This window comes from Desmodus rotundus, chromosome 8 (genome assembly GCF_022682495.2).
Source record: "Desmodus rotundus isolate HL8 chromosome 8, HLdesRot8A.1, whole genome shotgun sequence".
In the NCBI taxonomy this organism is placed as follows: Eukaryota; Metazoa; Chordata; class Mammalia; order Chiroptera; family Phyllostomidae; genus Desmodus; species Desmodus rotundus.
The window spans coordinates 2480163-2491975 of record NC_071394.1 but is presented as its reverse complement, the minus strand read 5'-3'; the positions used below and the strand labels follow the sequence as shown (position 1 = coordinate 2491975).

The 11813-nt window shown below is 60.8% G+C and overlaps 1 protein-coding gene across 2 annotated transcripts in view; it reads right to left on the bottom strand.

The window, feature by feature from the left end:
- Positions 1–1371: 1371 nt before the first annotated feature.
- TRAPPC9 (trafficking protein particle complex subunit 9) overlaps positions 1372–11813 on the bottom strand; it is a 264517-nt gene continuing 254075 nt past the window's right edge. For both annotated transcript variants that reach the window (XM_053929388.1, XM_053929389.1), the window contains 2 exons: positions 2566–2786; positions 1372–2006 (listed from right to left, as the gene is read on the bottom strand). In XM_053929388.1, the coding sequence (XP_053785363.1) occupies positions 1839–2006; positions 2566–2786 (389 nt within the window). In that variant the 3' untranslated portion in view covers positions 1372–1838. The remainder of the gene's footprint in view (positions 2007–2565; positions 2787–11813) is intronic.

The window sequence follows — 11813 nt, the reverse complement described above, 5'->3', positions numbered from 1 at the left end:
GGTTCCCACAACCGCCCCAGGCTTGAACTTGCAGCAACAGCTCAGAGAGCTGAGAAACGCTTTACTTACATTGCCCCGTTGGCCGCAAGAGCTCTGACGAAGGATACAGGTGACAAGCGATGGAGAGGATCACAGGGCGAGGTCCAGAAAGGTCCTGGGCTCGTCGCTGCCGGCAGGTGCACACTCGCCCACCTGGGAGCTCTCTGCAGCCTGTAGCCAGGATGTTTACAGAAGGCTCCCCGTGTGGGTTGGTCCTTAACTCAGCCCATAGAGGATGGGGCGGGGCTCAATATTTCCAGCTTCTGATCACGCTGGGTCCATCTGGTGACCAGTCCCCGCCGACGCCATCCAGGAGCCCACCCAGAGCCAGTTACAACAAAAGACGCTCCTGTTGGCAGGAAATTCCAAGGGACATAGAAGGTCTGTGCCCAGAATGGGGGCAGGGACAAATACCTGGCCAAGCCCCTTCCCTACACGCCCCCCCAGGGCTCCTTGGAACTTTGGTGTCATGGGGCCCCAATATTGGTGTCTGCTCGTCTGACCTGAGGAAGGGACTCGGGGTGGAACACACATGGGCCAGCTTGCTCCCCCTGGGCAGGGGGAGTCTCCCTCTGCTCCAAGTTCCCTTCAGGGCCAGATTCACAGCAGCAAGCACCCTTCCCACTCCTTCACAGCCCAGGGACACCCCCCTCCCAGACCAGCTGCTCGAGTTCACAGCCCTGCTGCAGGGTTTCCATCGGACCCTTGAACTGAAGCCCTTCCTGGGCCAGCCTGTGCCAGGAAGCCAGGGGTGGCCGAGGCCCCATGCCTTCCTCCCGCCCAGGCCAAGGCGAGGGTGGCCTGCTAGGACAGGGCTCCAGGGGAGGCGCGTACGGAGGTGGAGGCACAGGAAGTGGAGGGAGTGGCCACCACAGCCCAAGGGGCAGCTCGGTGCAGCTCGAATGAGGCCCCAGCACTGGGCTAGGCTGGACTCCTGCCCCTACCGCCCTCCCAGCAGGCGCCTTGGGGCAGTACGCCCCCCACAAAATCTCAGCAAGCCCAGCCTGTGAGGCCTGGGCCCGGCCCACAGAGCCCCGGAGGGATCGGGTCCACTGTCACAAGGGTGAAGGGGAAGCCAGAGGCTGAGCTGGCCAGAGCCACTGTGGGGCTGAGGACAAAGGCAGAGGCTGGGGGCCAGGCCCAAGGAGCACACCCATGGGATGGGGACTGTGGGGTCTCAGGACAGACCTAGGCCCAGCCCTGCTGGCCACCAGCCATTTGGGTGTCATGGGGGTTTTTGTCTGCAGCCCTGGGGGCTGGAACCCCCACCTGAGTGGGGGATGGTCCTTGAGCCCAGGCGCACAGGCGAATGGAGGCAGGCAGACCAGCAGGGAGCCAGGGCGGGCCCTTTATTGGAGACCTTGTCACAGACACACAGGCAGCCACAGTCTGGGACAGGCCCCTCAGGTGCCGAGCATGGCGCTGTCTCTCCTGCCTGGGTTGTCACAGCAGACCCTGAGGCCCACCCAGGCTGGGCTGTCATCCCAGGGTCTCAGGAACAGGGGCAGGGACCTGGGGCCTGGGCTGGGTGGGTGCCATACTCTGGGGTCTGGTCAGCATCAGCCTCAGTGTCAGGCCCCAACAGAGGAGCCCCAGAGGGTAGTGTGAGCCGGGGCGAGGCTGCTACATCTAGGCACCCCACAGAGCCCGGAAAGGATGCTGCAGGAAAAAGGGGTGCCAAGCGCTGGGGCTGGGGGGCTGGAGGTGGGACAGGAGCTGCAGCAAAGGCTCGCCCCTGCTGGGGTGTGGGGCCAGGCCGGGCTGCCCCCTGCATGCACTGGGCCCGATGATGGGCAGGCTCAGGCCTGCCCCTCCAGGGCGCGCACATGCACGCTGGGCAGGCAGAACCAGGATGGCGGCAGCTCCTTGCTCGTGCTGTCCTCGTGGAACCGGATGTGCAGGAAGAAGTCGCCCGTGTAGAGGAACAAGAGGGCCCCGAGGCAGGCGGATTGGCTGGAAGGCTGTACCTGCAGGGCAGAAGGAAGAGGGTCAGCTCAGGGCAGCCTGGCTCCAAAGCTGCCAGGAGACCCTGACCCTGTGTGGACCTGGGGCCACGGGGGAGGGCAGGCACCTAGGCCTGGCCGGCTGCGCTGTCCCAGGCAAGTCGCTGCACCTCTCTGAGACTCAGCTTCTGTCTTTGGGACGAGCTCATAGCACTTCCCTCCCTGGGCCGTTCAGGGTTCAGGTGGTGGGTGGTTGGGGTGAAGGCACCCTTTCATGGTGGGCGAAGCCTGAGGGCGGTGCCATGTGGCCGGGAGGTGGGGCCAGGGTGGGCTCTGTGACCCCATCAGTCCCCTGGGCCGGCACTGGCTGCTAAGCAGGGAGAGGTGAGTGTGTGAGGCAGGGCGGCAGGGCGAGCAGGAGCTCAGCTGTCCTGGGCCCCTCTGCTCGGGGTGTCTCCTGAATGCCTCCCAGAGCTGCCCACGCACCCTGGCCTCACTCCCAGGACTCGGGATGAGGAGAAGTGGGCTGTCCAAGGGCCAGCACAGAGGGCTGGGGGCAGGGGGCTCCCAGGTCACCACGCACCATGTCCAGGTAGAATGTGCTGGAGCCCACGAAGGAGATGGCGCTGTGCAGGCCGTAGTTGTGCACACCATTCTGGTGGTCCTGGTAGGGGACCACGGTGAGGGCGAAGGGCCCCACACTGCGCGGGCTCCGGTTGGTCAGCCGCACCTCCAGGCGTATGGGGTCACCCACCCGGCAGGCCGCCGCCTCGCGGTCACACGGCTGTCCGTCCACCAGCACGTCTGCAAAGGGCACAGGACACGAGGCTGTCACGGACACTGCTGAGGTGGCCTCCCTGACGTCCATCTGTTCATTCATTTTTTCATTCATTCGTCCACTCGTTTGTCCATCCGTCCGTCCGTCCGTTCATTCCCTCACCCATTCATCCACTAAGGCTGCCGCATACCCCTGTGCCAGGCTGGGTGCTGGGCACAGAAGTGTGGCCTAGCCCCTGCTCTCCCGATGTGCAGGCTGGAGGGGACAGGCACCACACAGGAGGGGCTGGGGGCCCAGGGCTGTTTGGGGTTCCAGGAGGGCCTCCGTGGCACTCCCGCCTGGAAGGGCTGAGCTTGGGCCACAGTCCCCAAGATGACAAGTAGAGGACACCTGGCTGGGCCTCTGCCACACACATTCCTAGTGACAGTGGGGGCAGGGTGTATCTGTAGGTCAACCCCCCTCCCACCAAATCCCCCTCCAGACTACTTTTCTGGGAAAGCCTTTTAAGATTAAGCCTCTCCCCATATCTTTAAAATCATAAGCTTTTACAGCACATTGTAAATACTTTGGAAAGTTTACAGAAGTAAAGTGTTTTTTAAAAACCCCACATAACCCAGCCCCACCCCCACAGCCACCCACGGCAACTGTCCCACGTCTCCCCACCCTAATCTGTTATCACAGCCCAGGTGGTGGCCAAGATTCCATCCGAGTTCTGCCCTCTGCAACTGTGCACCTGGGCGTGTCCCACAGGCCGACATCTGTGGGAATGTTGACAATGGCTGCGCCAGCTCCGGTCAGAGACACAAACCCTGACCTGATCAGCCAGCCACGTCTGGGCTGTGTGTTACTCCAGGCACAGCCCGTCACATGGGAAAGGGACTTTGCAGGTTTGACGGAGTGAGCGACGGCTGCAGTACTGGATGGGCCCGACGTAATCACAGAGGTTCTTAGGAAGGAAAGTGAGGACAGGAGAGGGCGTCACGTTACCATGGGAGCAGGAGGGGGCTGGAAGGAGGGGCTGGCTTTGAAAAGGGGGGGCAGGGGGCGGGGCGCAGCCCCCTGGAGCTGATAAAGGGGAAACGGGGTCTCCCAGCCTGGACGCCTTTGACACCGAGCTCCAGGCCTGTGGAGGGCCCGTCTCCTTTCCTCTCCTTCCACCTTCTCATGAGCCTCACCACCTTGCCTGACGCTGTCTTGTTGGCCCACTTGTTTCACTGTTAACTACCCGTGCTCCTCCTCCCCGGGAAGGTCCAGGAGCTTTGGCTTGCCCACATCTCCAGGGTCCAGCCCAGACAGACTCTCATTCTAGGTCATGTTTTTGCATAGATGAACAAATGTGTGAAGGAATGAGTGAGTGGATGAATGGGTAAGTGTGTGAGTGAATGAGCAAGTGAGTCAATGAATGAGTGAGGGAATGGGTGAGTGTATGACATTGAGTGAATGGGTGTGTGAGTTGAGTGAATGGGTGAGTGAGGGAATGGGTGAGTGAGTTGAGTGAATGGGTGAGTGAGGGAATGGGTGAGTGTGTGAGTTGAGTGAATGGGTGAGTGAGGGAATGAGTGAGTGTATAACATTGAGTGAATGGGTGAGTGAGGGAATGGGTGAGTGTGTGAGTTGAGTGAATGGGTGAATGAGGGAATGGGTGAGTGGGCTTTGGAGCCTGAGGTGCCCAGGCCTGACCCCTGGTCTGTGCCTGCCCCCTTCGGGACCATCACTCAGCCTGCAGCTAGAGGGTATAGACCATTAGGACTAATCTACCACTTTCTGGCTCTGGGTCCTGCAAGCTTTCAAGCTTTCACGGAGGAGAATGTTCACGCAGGAGAATCTCATGGAAAAAATCTGGCAGGAGCAAATTAGTCTCTTCCCCAAATCCTTAAATCAGGCTGTGAACCATCTCCTGCCTCCCACCCCCAGCCCTGATTCCCCTTCACTGTTAACCCCCACCAGAGTCATGGACTCACTTTGTCTGGCCCAGGATGCCTCCCACGGTTATGCTGCAGCCCTAGGCAGGCTGGCAGAGACTCAGCTAGAAGGGGTCGCTGAGAGGAGGAAGGGCCTGCAGGGCCCACCTGGGGTAGGCTCAAGAAGAAAGGAAGCCCTGGGGCCAGCCTGCGTTTGGGCCAAAGATGGCCACAGTGGGGAGGGGCTTCCTGGGGTGGGTGAGCTCAGCGAAGGGTGGTGGTGAATATGGGCTGGCCCATGGGGCTGGAGAAGCCCTTCTTCGCAGACAGGCTCCTGGCAGCACGTGCAAGAGCTTCATCCACTGCACGTCTGCGCCCAAGAGCAGAGCTGCTTCCTCTCAGGTGCAGTCCTCGGCATCTGAGGCCCGACCCTGTGCCTCACACCCAGAGGTCTCCACGACCTGGAGAGCCCAGGAGAAGGTGCAGAGCAACAGAGCTAGTGCAGTGGAAGGGGCTGTCCTGACCCAGCCACTCCCAGGCCCCATCCCCACAGCAGGCTCGGGCACAGCCCACTCCCCCTTTCCTACTGCATCAGGCCAGCACTGTCCCGCCCGCCCTCGCCCAGGTGAGCAAGCTGAGGTGCAAGCAAGGAGTGAAGCTAGGGTGGGACCCCCAGGTTCCCGCAGTAGATGAAGGAAACCCCTGAAGTGTCAGCAGGCCCCAAGGCCCCGTGTAAATCACTTTTCTGAGACAAAGAGGAATGAGCCGTGGGTCTCTTGCTCGGCTGGCTTATCCAACAATCTGTCTGCTTGCTCCTTAGCACTAGGTGCCCAAGGCCTAGCGGGGGAAGCCTTCTTTCCCCCAGATCTCCGGCCCCTGTGAGGACACCCTCCCAGCCTCGCTCCACCAACCCCCTTTCCCGGCATTCAGTGACTGTAACAAATACAATGGCCAAGAAGACTTCAGGTGCAAATGTCTAATTTTGGATAAAAAATGTTGAAGCCTCAGAACAATGCAGGAGGGGTTCCCAAGATGAACAGCGGAGGAGAGCTCGGCTCCGGCTAAAGCGCACTCACATCTCACATTTCCGCAGGCACACATGCTCCCAGGCCACATAAATCTCAGGTGAGCCTAAATTTCACAGTCAAATTTGATTCCAGCAAGGCTTGGCCTGGGAATTAATCAAGGAGCTCTGTCATGCCTTAGATGAAGCCAAAGAAGCTCAAGTGCAGAAAAAGACAGCCAGGACTCAGGATGCGAGATGACAGCTAAGGCCAGGCGGCCCTGCCTCTCGGTCCAGCTTCATCCCGTCCTCAACCGCAGCTGGCCCGCTGGCCTCTGGGAGACGGCACAGGCGGATCAAGTGCAGACCCCCATGACTTCCGATTGTCCAGTACAAAGTGGTGACCTTTCTCTAATGCCGAGGCAGCAAGCTGCTCAGTACTCAACCGACAAGGCAACTTTTCCCTCTTTACCAGTGAGAACCAGGTAACTGACCTTTTCCTTTTGGCTGTGAGGAAGCTCAGAGCCAAAAGCACAGCAATCTGGGGTCTCCAAGAGCCGTGCTTCAGGGCCCCACCCAACACTCACACACACACAAAGCCGCTCCTGCACACCCATTCCCACAAGGCCTGACCGACTATGCCAAACACAGGGCCCCTGAGTCCCGGAGTTTGAAACTTTGTTTGGCTACTTCGCCGTCTGTTGAGAGAGTGTTCGGCCAAGAGACTAGAAGCGGCAGCAGAGCCTGGGAGGTGGGGCGACAGCATTCTGAACAAGGGTCTGAAGGCAAAGAGGCGGCGCACAGCCTGGGTGGTGGGCTCCTCGCCATCCCCCTTGGCCCCACCCTTGGAGCCTCAGCAGTGCTGGGAAGGGGTCTCTGTGTCGGCCGAGGTGGCTGAGACAGAGAGAGACCGACAGGTGGGGGAGGCCAGCCCTGCCGCCCAGAACTGGGCAGTGCCTGCAGAGTTCAGCCTGGCTGCCCGGGCACTCCCCCCCAACCCCAGCCCCGTGCCACTGGTGGGGCCTGCGCCCTGTCAGGGCTCCACCAGGCCCCGGGACCCAGAACATCTCTTCCTCAGCACCCAGGGAGGGCGGCTGCTTGAGACCCACACCTGTGATCACCCTCAGTCAGGAACAGCTCTGGAGGAGCTGTCTCACTCTCTTGGGTAAATGATTTACTTTTACAACTTTTCATTAAAGATGGAAGGGAATTGAATGAAAATTAAAGGGAGTTGTAGAGGAAACAGTGCCGCCTGGAGCTCTGTATGGAGAGGCCCCAGCTTGCCCAGCAGGGCCACCCTGAGCTGGCCCTGGCACAGAGCATCCGAGACGGGCCCTGTGGCCTAGGGATGGTGCAGGGTGGGCTCACAGGGGGGCAAGGGTGGCCCCGCAGGCAGGCCTCCAAGCTGCCTCAAGGCAAGGCCCGTGGCTGCCTGTGGGCCATTGTGAACCACCGCCTTCAGCGGTGGGAAGATGCACACATCACCACCACCACGCCCCCTGCCCATGGCTGCACTCCGCCTCCACTGGGCCAGGGCTCTCGGGCCACACGGCTGCCCGCTGGATGGCCAGGAGAGCCGCTTCGGAAGCCAGGGCTTCTGCTCCCCTGTCTGAAAACGGGATGACGCAGCCTCCAGCCAGGGGCTGGTGCGTGGAGAGGAGGAGACACGTCTGGGAGAGGGCTGAGGTCTGGACCCGGACGGAGAAAATGCCCACAAATGTGGCCACAGGGCGGCCCAGAGCACACTGACCAGGCTGCTCTGGCTCAGAGGCTGCGTTTGGGCAGAGCCAGCCTTGGAGCAGGGCTCCTGGGCGCCAGCGCACCTGAGGGCCCCGTGCAGCTGGCAGCCTTTGCAGCCATTTGCAACCACTGTGCCTCGTGCTGGGCCCCCCTGTCTCTCTCCGCACTCACCCCCCAGCTCTGCCACCCAGATTCCCAAGGCCCTGCTCACAGGCCCCTCCACCAGGGGCCTTCCCTGATCTCTGCTCAGGGAACACTTGAACTTGAGAAGCTTCTGGCCATGGCAGCTGGCTGAGTGTTCACCAAACCATTCCCTTTTCTCCTGGGCACACAGCCAGACTAGCCAGCCCAGCAGTAGGGTGTGACACAAACTGAGTCCCAATCAGTTAAAAGTAGGAGGGTAAATGACACCCCCAAAGCCGGGCCACAAACACATCTCCCATCTCCTGACTGACAGATGTAAAGGAACTGAGGAGCAGAGGAGGGAGGAGCCACGGGATGGGTGGGGCCACAATGGGCAGGGCAGTGGATGGGTGGGGTCATGGGGTGGGCAGCCATCCCTGACTTCAGGGGCTCTTTGTTACAGCATTTAGCTGAGACATTTACAGGCCTCCAGCACTCACCTAACAGAACTCTCGCCTTTCAGAAAGGAACGGGCAGAGCAGGCTGCGAGCTGACACGCCTGGGGCCGTACTGCGCATGAGAACAAGTGTGGGAACGGGTCTCCTCTCCTTCCCAATGGGAACAGCACTGCTTTCTGGCAAGGGAACACCTTGCTTGCTGGGGACAATGCCTCTATTAAGCCCTCAGCCTTCAGCATTCTCTTTTTGGACACGCACTTCAGACAACTGAAGATAAACCAGGAAAAAAGCAGGAGGGGAACGGAAAGCATGCCTGCTGGCTGGCAGCATTATGCAGAGACAGCCTTCTGAGAACAGCAGAGGATTTAAAATGACTCGTCTGTCCCCAAGCAACGTCTCTACCTTTTCAATCTCTCATTTTTCATCTTCTCTCAAGCCTTTCTAAATAAAGCGAAGATCCCTGCCTCCCAGGCAGGGCCCTCCACTGTCCCCGTGGCTCTGCATCGGGCCGCGTCCTCCCTGCAGTGTCATCAGCCTTGGACCCTCCCCGCAGGGCCCACTCCCCCACGAGCGGGAGGAGCGCAGGAGGGTCCCAGCAAGTGTGGGGGCGGCTGCGCGGCTGTCGCACAAAGCCGGCTTTTGCACAGGCTGGGTGCTGCCTCCACTTAGGAGCCACCCGCCTGCCTGTCCCTCAGCCTGCCTCCTCTGGTGCCTTGGTCTCTGGTCTCAGTACTCTGCCTTTTCCTGGACGGGGTCTGCCTCCACCAGCCAAGTCCTGGGGCCCAGTATCTGGGCCCCGCTCCCTCCACTGCCCGGCGCCCAGCAGGGCCAGCACACGAGGGCCTGTCCAGGATTTGCAGACTTCCCACCCTCCAACCACCCTCGCTCTACCTACCGCCCACCCACAGCAGGGCTGCATTCAGAACAGCAAAGCCTGGCCTAGAGTCTCTGATGCAAGCCCAGGCTGGTGAGGCAGCGGCCCGCAGGCTGGGGCAGGGTGCAGTGAGGGGGTGTGCAGGGGTGTGGGGCTCTGGGAGAGGGAGGGTGCTGAGCTCGCTGGGCTTCCAGGAAGCACAGATTCAGTGCTGGTCAGCTCAGCAGTAGCTGGAAAAGGAAACCCTCTGGGGCCCTTGACTGCCTGGGGCAATGGGAACGGACAGGGTGGGCGTCCCGCCCCCAGGAGTCCCTGGTTTGGCCGAGCAACCTCTTACTATCCAACGAGAATCAGTGCACACCTCCCTGGGCCAACAGCACCACTTCCAGGAGGAAAAACAGGCTGTTTGAAGGCAACTTGGAAAGGACTGCCTGCTGAGCTGTCTGCTTAATCAGCAGGAAGGCACTTTCAGCCTCAGAGCAGCATCCTGGGCGGGGACAGTGCTCCTGACTCAGAGGTGGGTGCCCGTGGCCTTTGCCAGGGAGGTGACCCAGGCCAGCCAGGGCCACCCACACCACTCTGGGGCTCAGGGCAGAGCCCGAGCAGAGACCGCCCACCCTGTGCCTGCGCACTTGGGAGCCACGAGCCAGGCTGACAAAGCACGAGCCAGGCTGACAAAGCACGACCCAGAACACGCTGGCCCCGTCACGTGACAAATGCGTCTTCACGGTGACCGGGAGGGCATGTCCAAATGGCAAATGCTTGGGCTCCTCAGAGTAGAGCTCAGGGCTGGAATGTGGAGACAGCAGGGGGCACACAGTCCCTGCTGCCCCCCCCCCCATATACACACGGCTGTCAGGAGCTTTCATTCCCTTCCCAGGGTCAACCACCTCCGGGGCAGGGACCCCATTCTGACCACAGGCCCAAGGAGCCCATGCCTTCAAGCAGCTGCCACAGGTGACAGACAAAGGGGCAGAGCACACTCAAAGCAGAGAAGCTGCCCCCGCCCCTGTTCTCCAGGCTGGGTCAGCCCTTGGCCCTACAGGGATGCCCTGACCACAGCTGTCCAGCTCTGGCCTCGCCCTCCCAGGCACAGCCCCTCTCCAAAGTCTGGTGCCGTAAGCCCTCTGGTTTCCAGCTCCAAAGCCCAGAGCTGACCGCCCCACCTGGGCCCACAGGGCGCCCCTTCCGCATTCGGGGGAGACCCCTGAAGGGGAGAGATAGGGTTTCTGAAGTGGAAGTAGGAACAGCCGTGTCCATTTGCAAGACGGATGCTCCCTCCTGGCCCCACCACGAGGGAGGGCCCGGCCACACACACTTCCCAGGAGGGGCTGACCGCCCAGAGGTGGTCAGAATGCAGGGCAACGCCACAGAGGGGCTGCTGCCTCAGGGAGGCAGGGGGGAATGGCTCGGCTTGGAGTGAGCGTGTTCAGAGCCGGCATGCAAATCAGGGCGCCTGGAAACAGTTTGTTCCCGTAAATAATTCAATCGTCTCCGTACCGTCCCCTTCGGAGCAGCAGGCATTTGCTTAGCAAGCGTGGCAGGCCGGCCAGGGGGGCCAGAAGCCCGCTGCCCTCTTGGCTGTGAGGTCTGGCTTCTGCTCCGAGCCCAGGGGCCCTGGGGTGGTGGGGACAGCACAGCCAGGAGCCTCGTGCACACAGCAGGCCAGCAGGAGGGAGGGGCAGCTGCAGCTGGGAGGGAACGCAGCCTTTCCGAGTCCTGAGGTCACAACAGGCCCCCCAGCACATGGCTCCCTGGAAGCAGGACGGGGCTCAGGAGTGGGCCCGGCCGGACTTCTACTCATTCTTTGATCAAGCAGGAAGGAAGATAATGTTTACTGAAGGCCTTAATTTAACACTAAGTAGGTGCTAGAGGCAGCAACAGGCACGTCCAAGCAACTCACTTCTGTCTGAATCGTTCAAAGCTCGCATCTGATCCTCCCAAGGCTCTGGGTCCCAAGAGGTGACCAGCCAGGCCTGGGAGGCTTGATCCAGGCAGGAGGAGAGGCAAAGGCAAGAGAGTGTGGCCTTAGGAGGAAGAGACGGGAAGGACAATGGAGGGCTCAAGATGCACGGGTCAGAGGGTCAGGCCCCATAGCTAGAGCGGGCAGGGGGTGCTCACATGTCCGAGCGAGGCCTGTGGGAGGGGCAGGAAGGAGCAGGGACCCAAGGGGAGGACCTGGAGGCCAGAAGCAAGCTCTTTAGGCGAGCATGTGAGACAGGAATCTTCTCAAAATGCAAAGCCCACACCATTGCTTCTGAACTACACCCAAGACAGCTCTTCCCCACACCTGAATTTGCCCACCCAATTGAGTCGCATGCATCTTTGCGCAGCCCTTGTCAGGGGCCTTGGTGGGCCAGAGGGGGACACCAGCCTCACCAGGCTTCCCCAGCATCCAAACGGAGCTTAGCCACCAGCCTCGGCCCCTTAAGGACAGAAACCTGTCCAAGAGGGCTTTAACCCCAAAGGGTGACAGGCAAGAAAATAACCACCGAGACACAACATCTAACACAGGGCAACTCAACAGCAGAGTGCTTTGCCTAGTTTTCTTTTTCTCAAGTCCTCGGGGAGCCTGTCAAATCCCTTTGGCCCCAAACAATGGGAAACAGAGACATGAGGAGGAGGAGTTTCGGAGACCAGGTTTGCCCTGCCTGCCCTCACGGGTTGTGTGTTCTTGGGCAAGTCACCGGCTTAGGCTCTGCCCCACCTGTGAGCCCAGGGGCACCAGGCCATCCTCAGGTCCCCTGCAGGCCCCAGGCTGGGCCAGGCCTCTGCCCGGCCCACTCTACGGGCTCCCATCCCCAGAGCAAGCGGGAGGGCTGCCTTCTCTGCTCCAGGGGCCTCCACAGGGTCACCGCTGACTCTCCAAACACAAACTGTGCCCCCGTTGAGATCCTTCCCTCACCAAAGCCACACTGACTTCAGGACCACATCTATGGGCCCAGAACGACGCT